Genomic DNA, 19,715 nt, shown 5'->3' on the forward strand with positions numbered 1-19,715 from the left:
CCCCTTTGTTCACATAGGAGAGGGATTCTTGGTAGATTAACCCTTTGCATTCCAGCTTCTTTTGTGTACAGCCTACCCCCACCCCTACCTCCACCCCCCAATCATTTCTCCCCAGGGCTAAGATTTAACCTTTAGGGTCAATACCTTACGAACTGATCAGCAGTTTCACTTGTTTTGAGGGATTGCCCTCATCCTGTGGTTCACATTTACGGGTAGAACCATGTTTGTTTTACTGTAAAACCCACATTTAACAGCATTTTTTTTTCTTTCTTTCTACCACATATTTAAACTTGGATGGAAATATTTAAGCCTGTTATTGGTATGTGGGTTTCCTGTGGATGCAGAGTCCCCTCCATTGTGTCCGTTTGTAGTTAAGACTACTGAGAATTGAGTCAAGCCGTTCGAGGCTACACTTAAACAGATCTTAAGCTTATGTAGCTAAAAAGAAACTGAGCACAAGCTAAATCGTTGAAAATCTAAGCTGAAAATTAAGCTGCTGAATTGTCTTAATACACTGAAACAGTAGCAGACAAGGAGTATTTTATTTTTCTAAAAGTCAGCACACCTAATGACCAAAACCACAGAAGAATACAATTTATTTTCATTTTTTTTCATACTTCTTCACATTATTGGCATATGAAACCATTTAGCTTTCACTTAAGACTTTGAAATCTGTTCAGTATAAGCTTTTAAATGATTCCTGGAAATGACTGGAGAATAGTTAAAATCATGCGTTTTAATGGGGATTTAAAATATGAGAGGAGTTGGCAAGTGTTTGGAGGAGTACTGACTAGTAGCTGAATCACGTCTTTTAACGGGAAGATGTTATTTTCTTACCTCCTCTTAATAAAAGTTTAGCTTAGAGAGTGAATAACAGTGTTATAAGAGTGAGTTATTGAGCACTGATGCTATTGAACCAGCTGTAAAAACAGCACACACACAGCTGAGTAGCTGATGCTTGGTTTGGACAGAACCACACCAAGAAGTTGATAAAAATGATGAGCAGTACCTGGTGATGTCACCACTCAGGAAGCTCTTGTATTGAGTTCACAGGTGGCCAAAAGTTTATTTAGATGAATGGGAAGATTTATCGTCTCCTTGTGTTTAACAAGGAGAATCCATAGCTGTGGACAGTTCATCCTCATCAAAGGAAGAATTTCAACAATCACGGTCACCAGAACAGCTAGCAGTGTCATCCGACATCATGACGACTGTTTACACTCAGTGGTTGTTGTGAGATACAACAAAAATAAATCAGAATATGTGTTCAAAATGACAAACCCCCTATACCCCCCAGGGTGTAGTTTACATATGAAAATGTTGACAATTGTGAACATCCCGAACATTTAAAAAGAAAAACAATATTCAGTGCAGGGCCACACATAGAACAAAGCAACATATTAAAAAAATTCTGAAAATGTCAAAGTACAGCATTTGCCAACCTTTCATACAAAGGCGACTCTGCTCAGTGAATCTTTGTAGAGCCTATGATGTAACCTACGTGGCCAACGCCATTGCCAGCATTCATGCTTTTGCGCAGTGTTAATTGTGTTGTGTCCCAGCGTTTTATGCGGTGCCAGCCACGATACAAACAAATAAAATCCTGAGGCTTTTCCCCTCCTGCCTACCCGGTCTTTGGTGTGGTCAGTTTTTGTTGTCGTTGGTTTTGTTTGGGTTTTTTCGGAAGCAAACATATTTGCCCCTCAGATTTTTCCACTTCTTTGTACATTCCCTCATGTTCGTTCCGATAGATTCAGCAAAGCTCCCTGCCGCAATTTGCTGACTTCTGTGAGTCCTCAAATTGAGGCTATGGTTATGATTCCCCATATTTAGGTGATAATTGTTATTCTCTCACTGATGCATTCAAAAACTGGTACTGATCAGGCCAATCACAATAGCTGCAGACTGCATTTATGTGCCATGTAGTTACATTTCCAGGTGCACATAAGGTTACAGGAGACGTTTGTGGCGCCATCAACAATAAGAGTCCAAGGACGTGTTGTAATAAAAAGCAAATGAAAGTAGAGAATAATAATTTGAAAGCATGCAAGGCAGTATGAATCAAAAAAAAAAGTTAGATTTGTTATTTAGTTAAAAACTTTGTTTCAGAAGGTTCTGAAAGGTGTAATAAAATAAGCATGATGCTGTGTTATGTAAACATTCAAGAAGTGCATCTTCTTGAGATCAATTTTATTTTTTTTATTTTTTTAAACTTTATTGCACACTTGAGCTTTCAACTTTGGTCATTAGTGCTGCTAGGTGCATTTTTTCCCCAACTTTTACCGGCACTTGCTTCTTCCACAGTTTGCTGATACAGGTATCGCAATGCCCACAAAAACCCGCCTCCTCTCAGTCAGACTCATGCACTGCAGCTGAATAATACAGGCTTATTTTTATTTTTTAATACAAGTCAGACATCTTATGCCCTCAGTGTTGCGGCGACTTGTCCGCCCCTGGTATTGAAAAAAATGTGGAATAATTATATTTTCTAAGGCATTCAAAGTTATGAATTCCAGTGTAATGGAAGGAATTTCCCCACTTTTGGGATTATTAGAGTATATCTTAAACGAATCAGGGTTTTTTTTTTTTTTTTTATATATAAGAAGAATGTCTTTCTCCTCCTCTGAGTTCATCTTGTCATTGTTGAAGCTGTTAGTAAAATAATCAGAGCAAATGAAAAAACATATGTGCTGCTTTGTAGCTTATGTGATCATTCTGACCTTCTAAAGATAGGCCACTAAGTTAGGATAAGCCAGCTTTTGGGATCAACATAATCTACTCCATTCTACTCATTTTGCTCAAATACAGGAGCTCATTATTGAACTATCCGAAACCTTCATAAATGTCTCATATGAAGGCAAGACTGTATGAAACGCACAAAAAAAATCAGCTTGGAAGTCTTAGTTTAGTCTTAGATGGGTAGCACACAGGCTGTTTGCATTCCCTGTTCTACTTATCATGCCCAAACACACTGACAAAGAAACTTTATGAATAGTTGGGTCCACTCTTGGTACGAGTCAGTGGAACAGTTACAGTGTAGGGACAGGAAATGGATGGAGGTAAAGAGGTCTGCACAAGTATGGTAATGCAAGTGTGTGCGTATGTGTGTATTCTGAGTGAGTGAGAGGTTGATTGAGGAGGCGACACTGGCATTGTGTCCCTCTTCCAATGATGCTCAAGTGTGTAAGAGGTGGTTTAAGAGTGCCAGGGAGATAGTGAGAGTGTGTGAATGGGTTATGAATAGCTGTTACACATTGGCTTGTATTGCTCTGTTTGCTAACCTTTGAACTGCACCCCCCCCCCTTTCATTTCAGCGTATTCTGGGATTTGTATTGTGCAGCTCCAGACCGAAGAGAGACGTGTGAACACTCCAGTGAGGCAAAGGCCTTCCACGACTATGTAAGTGACAGACTGGCTTTTCTAACACTTAAAAGGAAACAATTAACAATTACTGTTAATCTTTTGTTGTTGTTTTTTTGCCTGTTCTTTTATGTATGTCTGCCAAGACAAACACTATATTTCAGTCACAAGTTCAAGTTTCTAGAGGAGTGTTAAAGTGGAAAACGGGGGATATATATATATATATATTAGTGAAAAAATGTCTTTTTTTAAGATTAATTGGACTGAAAATATTATAATTAAGTATAATGAAAATGTTTCTCGAACAACGGCGAATACTGGCTGACTAGATTAAAAAGAAGAAAAAAACGTGGTCCATATGAGACACTTCTGCTAACCAGAAGTAAAGTTCTAACTAACGGTCGTTTAACAATTCATTGATACATTCTTTTCTTGATTAGTTGATGTTTGGCCTATAAAGTACAAGGACATGGGGAATGTCTGTCCTTATGTTTAAGGTGGAAATCCTCAAATTCCTTTTGTCTGATCTAACACACAAACATTCTGATCATTTCAAAGGCTGAAACTTTTCAATATTTGTCCTTTGGCTTCAAGAACAACTTAAAGATCCACTCACACAAATTGTAAAAAAGTTTAATTGAAAATGCTTTTTCCCCCTATGTTCTGTCTTGTGTGTGTATGTATACCGTTACAGTGCTAGATACTCATTTAAAGTATTTCAGAGACTTCTTCAAACTTCAAAATTGTTCCTGACTAGTTTCACATGTCGGTTACAGTTGATGTTCTTAAAATGGTCATGTCAACAACCCCAACCATGTGCTGTGTAGACCTGTTTACAAGAGGCAGGCATTTTAGACTAAAGTTAGCTGAAAGCGAGAAGGAAAGGTAGCTGCAAAAAGGCACCAGTGTAAGACAAAGGTTATTTTAAACTGAATCATACAAACCAATTTCAGTAGAGCTCAAGAATAAAACCGTGGAGCCAGAAATAAGTTTATAGGTCTCCTTTTAACTGCTTAAAGCCATGTAATTAAAATAAAACGAATAAAAAAATGCAGTGTTCAACTCAGAAGTCGTCAAGAAGATCAATTTATGTGCACCAGGCTTCTTGAGTTTTGCTGTCACACATGCTGAATGGCATGCATGGACATGTGTTAGACCTAAGTATGATTGAGCAGGGAACATTTCCATACCAAACCTATGGTTCCTCATTTCTTAAGGTGCATCAATAATTGACAGAAAAGGAAGAAACTTCAGAGGAGCAGAAAAATAAAAACAATTTGAGAAACAGCAAGAGGAAAAAACTGAGGGAATATTATGGAAATTCAAAGGGTCTCATTCTGTGGTGTTGCTGATTGAACGATGAAACTGAAAATGACATTATGTAGGTAGATTGCAAGTCGGTGTTTCTCTTTGTTACAATGTATAATGTTGTTACAATGCACCACTTGAAACGACACCACACAGTGTAATATCCTTGCAGTGCCATGAAAACCCTGTTTCTAAAAGTGTGTTCTTGTTACCAACTTATATTAATCATGTCTTTAGCTTTACTTAACATAGAATCGCAATTCAGCAACACACTTTTTTTTAAAATTGTTTTTCTGAACTTCATAGTTCAGAAAATGGCTTAAATTATTTTCAAAGGTCGGGGTCAGCTGTGGTTTCCATAGTTTGTAAGGATTCAGTGTCTCATTTGAAATCAGTTCATTTGGATGGCCTCCTAATTGTTATTCCTGATTTTCCATCTTGCTGAGGAATCCCTCAAACAACAACTCCAGATTTCTGCAGCAATAATGCAAAGTGTTGTTTTTATTCCAGCATGAGGAGAAACTGTAACTCTGTTGTCATGTCTGTAAAAGTCATCTGCTCTGATTGACACTGTGTCTGTCTTCGGCGTGTCCGCTTTGGCCAAGACAGTGTGGCATTGTGTGTGCGTGTTTTTGTGTGTGTGTGTGTGTGTGTGTGTGTGTGCATGCGCTGTATAGTGTGAGGAGATAATGGAATAGAGTTCTAATCCGGTAATCCCAGCACTGGGCCGAGGCTAAGCCAGGGATTTGTGTGTGTATGTGTGAGTGTGTATGTGTGTGTTTGGATGGGTGGGGGGCATCTTTGGGAGCCAGCCCATAATAGGAGGGTGGATGGGCTCATACCCTCCTTCCAGTTAACCCTGTGTATAAATGTAGATGGGTGAACTGCATGTCTGCTCCTAGCAGCGATAAAGCAAAGGAGATGGGACTGGTTTAATTTTGGCTCTTGTCCCCCGAGGCTGGTCTCTGAGCACAGGTCCTTTTCTACTGGTTTCAAAAGAACGAGCCAGTTAGAGGCACCGAAGAAAAAGGCATTTCACCTTACGTTAAAACAGTTTCTTACTCTTTTGAGGATTGCAGGAGTGCACGCCAGCGTTTAGGGAACATTATTACAGTTCTGTCCGCTGGGTGCAGAGACACAAATGAGGTCTGGCTAGTTTTTGGATGCGGGTTATAAAAGTACTACAGGGGTTATAATATAGTTGATTTGTTTGTGTATTTTTTTTTTCCAATAGAAAACTACCTGTAATATTCATAGATCTCTTTGTATAGGTTTTTAATTCATGCTTAAATAGCTTTATAAATTTCAAACACATCTTTAAAGTGATGTGAAGTGCAGTAAACATGAGGAAAAACAGAAGCCAAGGCAAACACCATGTATATGTATGTATAATTTAATCAGGGCTTGTCAATAAGACCAAGACCAGGGATTCTTGTCATGGGCTGTGTTGTATTACTTGGTAATCTTCTATTAAGTGAATTTTTGTCATTCAGCTTTCAGCAACATCTTTTTGCAAGTATTTGCTTACTGGGTAATTTAGCACTGCTAGCTTGATCACTTATGTTAATGAGTGATAGTATAAAGTGTTTCATAAATGAGTATTTCTGCTAAATTATTGTGTGTTGTTTTTTTGTTTTTTTTGTTTTTTTAATGGATTTATTTGAATTTATGTTTTGAATGAGCTTGGGGATGTATTCATCTGGGACGAGGGGTCACGAGTGCTCATTGCTCGGCTATAGAGGCCCTTGAGTTTTATTTATTTATTTATTTATTTAATTTTTCTGCTTTTAAAGCTTCTTCAGGAAGCTCTTCTGCCATTTTCTGTTACCTTCTCAAACTCCTTCCCCGTCTTCTTCTCATACACTCTGCAGCTCTGTCCTATTCACGTCATATTTTTGCAGCGTTGAGTACCTCTGTAACACCCCCACATCCGCATCTGTCTTCTGTCCCCATTCATTCCAAAAACTTTTTTTAACCTCTCTTCCTTGTTAACTCTACCTCTTACTCTTTCTTAGATCTAACAAACCAGCCCACCCCCTCTCCTCTCACTTCGCTTATCACTCGCTCTGTCTGAGTCTCCTTCTCTTGTTGCACCCACCACCCCCACCCCTACAACCCCTTTTCTCAAGACAAGATTGATTGGCTAATCTAGCTGTTTACCCACAATGCCTACTAGCACTGAAGAGAAGAGGGCAGTGTTGATAGTATAAAGACACAACCGAGAGACAATTGAGGTATTTGAAAATGGAGTTCAGTGAACATACCAAATGGATAGAGAAGGAAATTAAAGATAGCTGCTTTTGTTATTATTTTAAATAGAGCAACTGTAATTTCCAACTATGTGTAAATCAATAACACTATAAAAAAAAAAAACTACAGGAAATTTGAAAACAGCATCTATTTAAAGTTATAGTATATCTGTACTGGTGTGTGTTTTGGTGCTTTTCAGCACTTTCTGATGCCTTGGAGGACAGTAGCAGCGTAATAATATTTGTACCATTTCCTTTAATGCCATAAAGTGTTTAAACCTAATGAAGCATTAGTGACAGAAAGCCGCTCTTTGTTATACAGTAATTTCTCCTGAAAAAAATCCATTAAAACCAGCTGACATTATGCAGCATATTAAACAACCTGCAATATGTTTTCACTGTGAATAGTTTAAGGAGAAAGCCTCTTAGATGCAATTGAATAAAAAACCCAAACTATTCTGCCAAATTGCTGCCTGCTGTGTAACTGCTGCTTTCTTCCTCTTTTGACCACATTAAACAGAAATCTCTCTAAATTCCTGAAATTTCATATAAGTCGCATTACCACAGTGATTTTTTAAAAAAATGTCTATAATCCTGTTAAAACAGTATTTGTATGTATGTACAAATTCCTCTATTAAAAGCAAAGAGACATAAAACACAAGCATGTTTTATTTCAATCTATATTTTTGTCACTGGCTGACTCCAGATCAGCTAAATGGAGAACTTTATGCTTTTTGCATTGCAGAATAAAGTATGTAAGATGAGAAAGAAGTGGTTTTTTTATATATATATATATATATATATTATATATATAATAGTATATAATAAGTTATTTATTACTGTATTACTTAGAATACTAGTAATAATACTAAAACATCCATAATAATTTCAGTTCTTCCTTCTCCTTGATTTGAATCTATACTGTTATTCACTGCTGTTCTCATTCCACCCATAGTCTTGTCTTTTGGACGCTCTGCCATCTCTCTGGAGCGTTGGCTAAGTGGATGTTGTGTCTGCAGCATGTATTAGTGCTGTCATCCGGTGTGTGCGCACAAGTCCGCCTGTCTGGTTCAGTACTGCTACCTTGGCAGCAGCGTTTGGGGAAGTGCGTGTGTGTTTAGCGTGCACGTTGTGCCAGTTTTGAGGACCAGCTGGGTTTTCAGAGACTGTGTGTGTGCACGCGTGTTTGTCAGACGTGACGGTGAGAGGAGCAGCCATATCCTGTTGCTCCAGAGTGAAACATACTGTTTGGTCTGGGCAAATTAGCCAGATCACCACAGTCAGCTATTTTTTTCCCCCTCCCATCTCCATATACTCTGTCTCGCATCCTCACTCCTTTGCCTTTCTACCCCCCCCCCTCCCCCCCCCTTCTCTCCCTTACTCTGTTCGCTAAGGACAGCAGGTCAAGGAGACAGTGATGAGGTACATATCAGTGTGAACCAGAATGTAGATTAGTACCTCTCCAGGCAGGGACACACATAAATACAGACACAAGCACACACATACAGATGCATCTGCTGTCTCTTCCTACCTCACGCCCTTCTTTCCATCCAGTGTTTATATCTCTGTCTTTATCCCTGTGAAAGGTATCAGGCGGAGGTCAATAATGTGTTGAGCACTATTGATCTGTCCGGTAGGTCCTATGGGTGAGAGTGGGGAGAGGGAAATGGAGAGGGAAGGATCAATGCTATTTTGTATAGGCTATCTACATACTGTACTATACGAGCCAATCAGAATCATTAGTGTCTTGTTCTTTGATAGATTATTCATCAACACTATGAGTTTGTGCTGAAAAGGAAAAGCAGTCTCAACTCTGGATTAAGGTGTCAGAGCTTGAAATATTTTGCCACCCTGGTAGCGAGGCAGAGGGTGGAATACGTCTGAGTTCATCCTGATTTCCACAGGCTAAACTACTTAAACTCATCTCACTCCAACCAGGAGGAAACGGCTTCAATAAAGTGAGGTCATTGAAGAGTTTGGTACAGTCAGCTTACTGAAAGCTGCCTCAAGTGTAAAATTATTTTCATGGAACGAACAAATGCACGTCAAAGGTTTTACAGAGCCCAAGAGACAGTCTTCACTCTTTGCTTGGTAACTAATGACTTCATATGTTAGAAAATTGAATCAATAGGATTGAATGAATATTATTATTGTTGCTGGTACGTGAGTGGGAGGTATTTTTGCCTCACTGGATAGTGTATAATCCAGAAATAACAGGAAAAGATGAAGGGTGACTTGTCACAGAAATCATCATCCAGGCTCAAATCAGGAAAGGTGTGATAAGAGTACAAACATCAGTCTATTAAGAAGACTTTTTTTGGCCTTTTGTCCAAGTGTGCAATAGAGAGAAACAGGAAGCATGGGAAGACAGTCGGATGATATGAACCAAGGCTCTCTGACTGTCAGTGTACCCAATTAATGCTTCGTTTGAGGTGTCTGTCAGAGTCTTAATAAACTGTGGATGTACTCATCAGAGAGTGGGCTACAGGCGGGCCCACTCTCTGAATGATTCAAATTTATCTTCAGTATATTTTGCTAGCTGTAAATATATTTAGTGCGAATAATGGAGATTTGAATTTCTGAGTAGAATATCATGAATAGAATGGAAACACCTGTGTGGCAATCATAGCCTGTACAGGTTAGGGTGATAAATGTTACTGAAGCCTTTCTTGTTTAATAGTTAAAGAAAGATCAACACTATGTGACTATGTAAGTCCAGAGGTCGCTACGCTCTCCTGCCAAGTTGTGAACGAGTATGGAGTGGCTGAGAAATGAAAACCCTAAAAAGGTAAAGATGTTGGTGGAAGGAAAGAATACATAATGTAAGTTTAACGCTAATAATTGAATACTTTTCATTAGGAAAGTGTAAATCCATTATTTTTCAATGTTGATACTTGTGCTGTTGTTTCAGCTGCGACCCTTTGTCAGCTCAGTATGTTGTAAACATAAAACCCAATTGAATTGAATGGATGATCTCCATAATCCATAGTCCACCTGTTGTCACCAAAATCGTACACACAAAATCATAATTCATGAAGGTGCACCCAGTTGAATTTGAGTTTTTAAAAGATAATGTTGTGTTTTTTTTCTTTATATAGCACAGGTACAGATCAGGTCTCTGGCCCAGATTCCGTGTTGTTGATAGCCAGGTAACATAAAAAAACTCACCTGATATTGTTTTTGAGCAGATGCTGCACCAGGATGCTTTGACACAGTGTTTGTGCAGCGCTGCCGCGGAAGGCCATTAAAATATAGTTTACAGTTTAAACAGTGTAAATATTCCCAGGCATTTGAAAATGCGTCCCGTGGGTTTTGTTGAACTTTTCTGCCGGCTTCTATAAAAGAGACACATTCTTCTTTCTGCTGCATGTCAGACATTAAAGAGTTTGTGTTGCCACCAGGTGCTTCTTTCATGCACTCCTTATTTTGTAGACTTTTCCATGCTTCTGCCTGGAAATGAATAATTCAACTCAACTCCACGTTGCTATTATATCAGCTAATTAGTGCAGTACTAATATCTGCTGTGGATTATTATGTCTTCTTGAACTTGCTTCTTTTCATAAGTTTACACACTTGTCGCCCCTGTACACACATGTTCTTTGTGAATTAGCATTTAACGTTTACCTTCACAAATGTCAACCCATTCCTGGAGATCTGATTTGTTGTAAATCACGTTATTGTGATAAAATGCGATGGGGGCAGGATTTTCTGACTGTCTTCCACTTCAGAGGTAGAAATGGAGAGGTGGATATAAACACTACTGTACGTGCCACTACAAACACACAGGGAAAAAAGGCACTGCTGGATTCTTTTGTATTTCCCCAGGCCAGTTGATTTTAATAAAGTCCAACTGCATATTAAATCTACCTTCATTTTTGCTCGTGGCAACCACGCTCAGTCTACACGCTTTCAGTCTGCATTCATTTTCAATCAGCAAATTAGGGAATGTGTGAGGAGATAACTGGCCATTAATAGTCCATAAAAATAATGTGACTGAGTGATTGATTGTGAGCAGAAACCATTTTTGGTGCATGTTCTTTGTTTTTCTCCCTTCGTGTTTTGTTTTTTATCTTTCTTCTTTTTATCTCCTTCTGTCTCACTCTTGTATCTTCTAACTCACTCTCCAATCTCACTCTCCTGCATCTTCTTATTCTCTCTCTCTCTCTCTCTCTGTCTCCGTGCTCCTGGAGCGGGGGATGCCAGGGGGACAGAGTGCAGATAGGACCTGTCTCCATAGCAACAGCTTCTGCAAGCTGCTGACACCCTACTGGGGGGACTGAGGGGAGGAGAGGTTGTGGATGGGGAGGGATAGTACAAGGGTTGGGGCACAGGGATATGTGTGTGCCGTATGTGTGTTTGTGCATGTGTGTGCACCAGTGCCAAGACAAATGAGTGTGGGGGTCACGAATAGGAGAAAAGATGGAGAGAAAAGTGTTCGGAAGAAAAAGAGGAAGGATGGAGAAGGAGAGAAAGAGGCAGCCTACCCTGCTTCTTCCCCAGGGACTCGGTGGCCTGCTCATGTTCACTAGCAGAATTAGCATAAAGATGGGGGGAGGTGTGTGTGCGTGCGTTTGTGATATTTCAGTTTGTGTGCTTTGGTTTCAGATGGGAGAAGGAGGACGGCAAGCGTGTTTGTGTACATCTGTGTAACTGGTGGTATGTGTTGTCCATGCATGCAGCGTGTGTCATATGGATATAGTGTGTTTGTCAGTTGTGCGTGCTGGAGGATCTGTAGATGTGCAAAAGTGTGTGTCTGTGTATTTGTTAGAGCAACTCCCTCCCCTGGGTCTTAAACCCCCTCTCTGTTCTGTCCTGTAGCCTGCGGTTCTCCCCTGTCTGCTTTTCTGTACTGAAGGGCTGCACTTTATGAGGCTGTGATGCAAGCCTTTGTGTGTCTGTGCGATTCCGCGTTCATGTGGTTGCGTGCACATGTGTTTGTTCCGGCTTGCTTATGTAAGCACTCTGAACATGCGTCTCCTTCTATGTGTGTTGACAAGAATACAGTTATATCATATTTAACTCCCGGGCTGAATCATTCTGCCCCCCTTTTCCTATTCTAGATTCTAATTTTATTCTCCCATATTGTTTGACTGACGTAAAGGGGACTGGAGACAGTACTGGTGTTACATCTGATTTGTTTTAGTTGAGTGGTATGCTTTCTGTGTTTGTCCTTAAGATAACAATAATATAATTACTCACTGATGTTATAAATTTCAATTAAGCGAGAAATGTAGCATTTGTAATTAAACATCCTTAGAGTTGTAGAGTAAATGGAGTACTATTAAAGACACTGTGTTTGTCCTATAGGGAATGTTAGCCCAAAAATCTAATGGACAATTGCTTTGGAGTTAAATGTTATTCAGAAAAACTGAAGAAGGAAAAAAAAGATTCAGTGGCCTTCTAACAAAAGAGTCTTTAAGTGTCTCAAATATCTTGATTGCTTCATTTTCTAAAAATTAGCAAGAACTCTGTAAGATCAACCTATTTGCAGAAGACTTGTTACTATATTTAACCTCTGTCAGTACTCATTAGGTACTTATGAAAGCTTGTAATGAAGATAAGTTTTGAGTAATTTAATTGTTTACAGTAAATTAATGTAAGTTGGTTTGGTGCTGAACTGTATTTCATAACCATTTTTTTTTTTTTATATGTAGCTCATGAAACACGAGATGACACTTGTCTCTGTTGTGATCTGACCAGGAAGTAATCACTATACTTCAAATCAATCAAAATGTCTCTTAAGACATGAAATATGAAGATTTTTCCTGAATTCATTAAAATTAGTTGAATTTTGAAATAAATTAAATGTAACAAATTGTGTATTTTGTGTCAGATGCTTAAACTGCATCCAAATATGCCATTACTGACACTTGGCTTCTTTGTAATGAGAAAGGACCTGTGGAATAGTCGTTGAGAACTTCAAAAAACAAATTGGCAAAATTTTTCAACTTTACTAGCTGACCTATGGAGCATCTGTTAGGATGTTGAAATGCAGTTTCAGGGTGATTAGTTCCATATGAGTACATTCAAGCTACAAACTCCTACGTATGCGGTGTTCCTAGATCGCTTTGCAAATCAGCTGCACGTTATTATAGAGTCAGTGTTGTTTTCATTTATCTCCAAGAAATGAAAATGAAGGAGTTTGCTAATATTAGCCGTTATATTTCTGTTGTTTGTGACAGAGAAAAGCTTTTTAATGAAAGAAGCATAAAAGTATGTACTCATTATCACCGGTGCAGATAAATAACTGCTGTGTTGGTCAGGACATTATTCCTGGGTGTATGATAGAATAGATCAGAGTACAGGCACAGGTCTCTTTACAGCTTTGTGTCACTGACATTTTATGATTGTTCCTCTTCTGAAGTGTTTGAATATTTTTGCAATGTTTCTCCCTGAAGTCTTTCTTTTCATTACTGGCCTTGCCTAAAGAAAGAGATGGGGGTTAATGCATCTCTCTTCTATCTAACATTTAAACTTTAAATGGAGGTTGTTTTTTGGGGGGGGGGCAAATGCAGGTGCAGCCACTGCTCCCTGTTGTCGTTTGTTGGCCAATGCAGCATCATGCACATATACATTAGGGTAGAGTAGTGAAGGATGCATGTACACGTTGAACACCATATCGAATTCATCTGTTTGTGTTTTCCAGAGCGCAGCGGCAGCGCCAAGCCCAGTGATGGGCAACATGCCACCCAATGATGCCATGCCAGGTGGTCCCATGCCCCCAGGCTTCTTCCAGGTATGACCCCGCTCTTGTGTCATCACCAAACCCACTTCTCATTTTACCCCATCTGCCATTCATTCATTTCTGACTTCCCCAAAACAAATAATCTATATTTAGTCTACTCTTTGACTTCCTTGTCCGATGTTCACTTATTTCTGTAGAGCAATAAACTAGCAATTTCTTATTTTATTGTTAGCACATTTTATAGTAGTTGCACTAAACATGGACATTTCTCAGTTGAGAAATTATTCAGGTTTCTTTTTAAATTTTCATTCATGTTATTATTCTGACAGTAATTACAGTCTTCTCTGTACAGAAGCTGACTTTTATTTTATGAAAACTTTTTTTAAGTAGCAAATAAAAGCAGCCTTGTTTGCACCTTAATTACTGAGCAATATTTGATTAGCCCAGTTGGTGGTTTTATTTACACAAGAAGACAGGAACATTTTCTTAACCTAAAGTTTATCTAAAGAAAAAGGCATGGCTTTGCTGCTAATTGAAAATATCTGTTATATTTATAGACGGTAAAAGGAGGGTTTTCCTCAGTTATTAGACTTCTTAAGATACTGATCAGATACCCGTTTTTTTGTTTTGTTTTTTTAAGCCTTTAATTTGACTTCCGATATCAGTCAGGTTCTACTAATTAAGACTTTCACAGTAAAATCTATATGGAGTTTAATCAGATGACAGCATAGTTGCAGTTTGGGTAGCAGGGTTTTGTTTTTTTTTTTGTTTTTTTTTTTTTCCCTCCACATTTTTCCAAATACTGTTTATTCCACTCTAGATATTTACACCCACCAGAGCCTCTGAAGCTCATACTGTTCATTCATCTGTGGCTCTGCGCTCGCTGGGCTGCTGTTCAGCCGATTTGTGATTCAGCCATCCCGTATTCATCCTCTCTCCACTCCTCCATCTCCATCTCGTCTGTCTCTGACCTGTCCCGGGTCTGTGAAGGGAAAGGTTTTAGTGTGGGAGATGGCTGTCTGAAGAGTGACGAGAACGAGACATGCAAACGCGCACACAGTATACAAACACGTGCAAGCATGCGAGCACACATTCACAAACAAAAACACTGTGAGGCAGTGGTGTGATGGACAGCACTGGCATTTGGCAGGAGGCACGATAAGGTGATGGCGAAGAGTAGGAGCGAAAAAGCGAGTGACACATTAAGGGAGAGGGAAGGATGGAGAGGAAGAGGGGTGAGTGGAGGAGTAAGAAGAGAGGGAAATGTGAAAGATCAGTGCCACCAGGATTGTGGCCCACTGTTTGTTTCTGTGGCTACGTCCCACCCTATTGTTTGCTGGCTGAGAGTGAGGGTGGTGGTGCTGATGGTGGTGGGGGGGCTAGTGAGAGTATGACTGTGAATAAGCAAGGGAAAGGGTAGGGGGGAGAGGGGGTGACGAGACATGCATGGAAGTGCTATTTATAACATTGGTGGAGGAGTAAGATTGGACGATGGCTTGTGTGTCTGTGTTTGTGTGCACATTGTGTTCAAGCGACCTTACTGTAACAGAAAGCTTCGGTTGTTCACTGCAAATGTGGCTCACGCAGGCAGAGCGTTGTTTGAAATCCTGTTAAGAACGTCAGGCCTGACACCTAAACAATACCTCCTCTGATATTTGACTTTTAAAAAATGTTAAACTCTTGCTTTCACCATAGCTTTTTTTTTTTTTTTTCTCAGCTAAAGCAGTCACAAATTTAAATGCTCTTAACATACAACACAAGCAGCTATGCAGAAATCTGTCAAGGACATACGAGATCCAAGCAGCGGCTGCTGATGACTTTCATAACCAGTCGATATGTTTTTCTTGTTTTTGAGTTGTTATTTTGTCTACAGTATGTCAGATAAGACATGACAGCTTCAAGATATGACTTAAAGTTTACGAGCAAGAGTTCAAAATAAAAACAAACAGTTCAATTTTCCATCATTCTGCAAAAAGACAGCAAATCTTCGCAGCTGAGATGTTTGACATTTTTGTGTTTAAAAATAATTCGCTAATAGATTATAATAGTTGTTGATTGTTCAAATTTTCTTCTGAGATGCTGACCTCATTAATTGGGTCAAGTGGTTTCTTTTCTTTTTTTATTACAAAGTTTCAAGTTTTTTTTCTCTCCATGAATTGCATTCATTAAGAGCTTTTTATCAAGGCCGCCCTTCTGACAGATCTGCTGCCCCAGACAGATATTGGTCCGTACAATAAAGTAGACCCCATCTAATCTTGTTGTTGTTTGTTGTTAATTAGTACACCTATTTCTTACTCAAGCAAGCAGTTGGTCTGTTGTCTGTCCAGCAAACATAAGCAGTTGTATGGAATTGATGTCTGTCTCTATGCATTTGAAGAAAAAAGAAGTGACTTTTGGTAGTCAGTTGTACAAAGCGATTGGCTCAGATTCTGTTGGTCAGCTGATTTCTTCATTTCATCTGAAAAATTATAATATTGAACTGACTGTTTAGCACTTATGGACATTTTTTTTAAATTTAACCGTTACATTTTAAAGCACTAGAAGTAGTTGGGACGTAAACGGCTAAGCAGGTGCCCCCCCCCCGGCTTGATTAAGTAAGGTCTGGAGTTGAATGTGCATTTGGTAGCTGCTCACTGGGACTTTCAGCATGAGGTCCAAAGAGATTTCGATGCAAGTGAAGAAGGCTGTCATTCAGCTGAAAAAAACATAACAAAGATGGTGGAAACTTTAGGAGTGGTCTAATCAACAATATGGTGCATTCTTAAAAAGAAGGAATGCGCTGGAGAGCTTAGCAACATCAAAAGGCCTGTAAGCCCACACCACATCTAACTTCTGCTAAAATGATGGGAAGCATATGGAGAAGAAAAGGAAACTCTTACGATCTTAAGCATGCCACATCATCCGTCAAACATGGTCGAGGCAATGGTATGGACATATATGGCTGCCAGTGGAACGAGGTCACTTGTGTTTATTGCTGATGTGATTGCTGATAGCAGTAGCAGGATGAGTTGTGAAGTGTACATGGCTATAGCCCCTGCACCGAGGCAGCCTGCTGCTAAACTGGCCAGATGGCTCTTCACAGTGGGACTCTAAAATGACCCAAAATGTACAACGGAAGTAACACAAGAGCTTCCTAATCAAAGAAATGTAATGTTGCTAAATGGTTGGGTCAGTCACCGGACATCAACCCAACCCAGCATGTTTCTCATTTAGTGACGACAACTGAAGGCAGACTGACCCACAAACAAGCAGCGACTTAATGAGGCTGCAGTAAAAGGCTGGCAAAGCATTTCATGGGTGGAAACCTAACCTTTGGTCATGTCAATGCATTTGAGACTTTAGGCAGTCATTGACTGCAAGAGTTTTGTGTATCAGGTATTTAAAATCGTGCCGTTTGGTATGATTTTTTTTTTTTTGAGAGTTTGTGTAGTTACTTTTGAGCCTAACTACTGTTTTGTTTTTTTGTTTTTTGTTTTTTTTAAACAATTGCAATAATTTATTTCGACCGTAGTATTTTTGCTGAACTCCCTAGGATTATGCCAAAAGTCTACACTGAATTGCTTTGTTTTAGATCCATTATTGGGTGTGTGCAGAGATAAATTCACAAAAAATGTTGTCACTGTCCAAATACTACCAGACTCACTGAGGTAATCGGTGTGCTGTCTTTGTGTGTGTCCGGATGCCTAGGAGGGATACATGGAAAATTCCATTTACCATTAAATCAGCCAGCTTTTGTTTTCTTCGGACAACTGGAAAAGGAAAAAAACCAAAGCACTGAAAGCACTAACAGTGATGGAGCAGAAACAAGACTGTTGCATAATGACTTCTTTATTAGAGGCCGTTAACCGCGTGTCTCTGGGTGAGAAGTGGGCAATAACGATGCAGTGTTTTAGACCAGCAGAGGGGTCCCTCACAGGATCACGCGTTTTACTTTGAAGTAGGCTGACGATAAGCAGGGAAAAACTTCCAACCTGTTCTTGTTTTTGCCAGTATCGTCTTTCTGGTTTGAAGTTACCTCTTGTGCCTGTCCTGCTGCTGCCTGTCCTGTTGCAGTGAGCCTTGGGCAATACTGCCCCCATGTGGATTTAGCGAATACATTTAATCCTCCAACAAGAAGGACCAAAGTATCAGAGAGATGGTTATGCTTTAAGATTTCTGTCAGCTTGTTTGAACTCAAACTCACATTGAAACTATTCCTATATGACTTTTCATTTTATGGGTTTTTAAGGAGTAACTCTTAACTCCACGTTAAGATGCAGCTTTTCCCACTTTTGTGCTTCCTTCTACCTCAAATTAAAGACTCCCCACTGACTCCCCACTGCCCCCCCCCCTTCCCAACCCTCCCCATCATCTTCCTCTCATAACTTTGATTGGGTAATTCCTCCAGGTGTAAACCCACATTTTGCCCCTCCCCTTTCTGATATCGCTCTTCTTTCTTAAAGGGACCACCCGGCTCTCAGCAGTCCCCCCATGCACAGCCCCCCCCACACAACCCCAGCAACCCCATGATGGGACCCCATGGCCAGGTAAGAAGCAAATGCTTTCTCTCAAACACCCCTCTTTTTTCCATTCCCTCTAAATCTCCCCTCTACCCCTCACCCACACACTACCTCTTTCTTCCCATTCACTGCTCACACACCTTCTTCTTCTTCTCCCACCCTTGAGCCCTGTGAGCTCCAGTTTTGTTCAGGGTAACTCCCCATAGATGTCGGCCCCCTTTTTATGAAAGCCGAGCTTCCAGAGGCAGCAACGCAAGCTCCTCTTCAAGGCCCAGAATCAGCTGTCCCCGTGTGGGATGAATAATTCACTCCTTGCCCCCTCCCCTGGAGCAGCTTGTGGGGGGTTGCACACTTATCTTCTCCGTCACTCTTAGCACACACACATGCTCATACCTCTCCCCTCCCCCCTGCTTACTTGTTTTAACACCTTATAAATAAAACAGGGGACAGGCATTATAAACGTCACATATACGTACAAAACACATGGGTATGCTGATGCACGTAGAACAACCAGAGGCTTGGGTTGCTACAGCCTGCCAGTTGACAAACACATATCCAGTCTTTAAAAACTTCAATCCTTAGTCATTCAGCAGTTATCCAGAACAGTAGCTACAGATGCCACTCTGGAGGTAAAGCTAGCCTTTACCCATTAACTGCGGCAGCTCAGCTCTTCATTCTTGTGGTTTCTGGTTTCCGTCTTATGTGCGAGAGAGTGTGGACACGCTTCCGCTAAGGTTTTGAACGGTGTTGTTGGCCTGAGGTGTCTCTAACTACGCCAGGCAGACCACAGGCCGAATCAGCTTACACCACAGTGAGAGCACGCGGGCTGTGCAGGGAGCTGTGTGAGCGCTGCCGTTAAGCACACACAAATGTGCATGCTGTTAGTATAAGCGGGAGATTTGAAAAATCAGAAAATAGGCTCTTATGCCAGTGTATTTTGTTGGTTTCCAAGTTATTAAGTTGATGAATCTGCACTTTTTTCACTGCCATCTCTCATTCTCCAACACCACTGCGTTCATCTGTGTCCTCACCATCACCCCTGTTTGAGTGCGTTTGAATCTATCAATAATAGAAACTGTGTTTTCTCTGTGTCCTCCTTTGCCCTATAATTTCCACCCTCCTTTCCCTCTGTTTTTCTTTCTTCCCCTGTTCCTTACTGCAGCCTTTCATGTCACCGCGGTATCCAGGTGGACCGCGCCCCTCACTCCGAATGCCAAATCAGGTACTGAGCAGCATTTTGAATTGTGTTTATCTTTTTTTTTTTTTTCTTCTTCTTTTAAACACCACTGAGAATCTGTGATGCCAACATATGCCAGTGTGTTGATCAATTTTCTCTTTTCTCAGCCTCCTGGTGGTATCCCAGGATCTCAGCCTCTCCTGCCAAACAGTTTGGACCCAACAAGACCGCAAGGTAAGGCCGGTCGTAGTTACAGGTCAGAGCAGATGATGGGTCTGTAACTGAAGTTTTAGTTTGGATTTTCTTGAATCTACTTTAAAAGTGGTGATATTTTAAAATACCTTAAAAGATTTGGTCGGTAATCAAGAAGTTAAAAAAACAAACAAAACTCTGCATTGTCTTCATACTAGGGCTTTGGGGGATTTCAAATCAAATCA

The 19,715-nt window shown here is 40.1% G+C and overlaps 1 protein-coding gene across 4 annotated transcripts in view; it reads left to right on the plus strand.

The window, feature by feature from the left end:
- Positions 1-19,715, plus strand: part of zgc:110158 (uncharacterized protein LOC553590 homolog) — a 53,805-nt gene that overhangs the window by 26,147 nt on the left and 7,943 nt on the right. For 3 of the 4 annotated variants that reach the window (XM_042222600.1, XM_042222599.1, XM_005934348.3), the window contains exons 4-8: positions 3,315-3,399; positions 13,564-13,653; positions 18,045-18,128; positions 19,264-19,323; positions 19,446-19,512. In XM_042222600.1, the coding sequence (XP_042078534.1) occupies positions 3,315-3,399; positions 13,564-13,653; positions 18,045-18,128; positions 19,264-19,323; positions 19,446-19,512 (386 nt within the window). The remainder of the gene's footprint in view (positions 1-3,314; positions 3,400-13,563; positions 13,654-18,044; positions 18,129-19,263; positions 19,324-19,445; positions 19,513-19,715) is intronic. The other variant, XM_005934351.3, reaches the window with a different exon arrangement.

Source organism: Haplochromis burtoni, unplaced genomic scaffold (genome assembly GCF_018398535.1).
Source record: "Haplochromis burtoni strain Fernald_Lab_line unplaced genomic scaffold, NCSU_Asbu1 Contig_89, whole genome shotgun sequence".
Lineage (NCBI taxonomy): Eukaryota > Metazoa > Chordata > Actinopteri > Cichliformes > Cichlidae > Haplochromis > Haplochromis burtoni.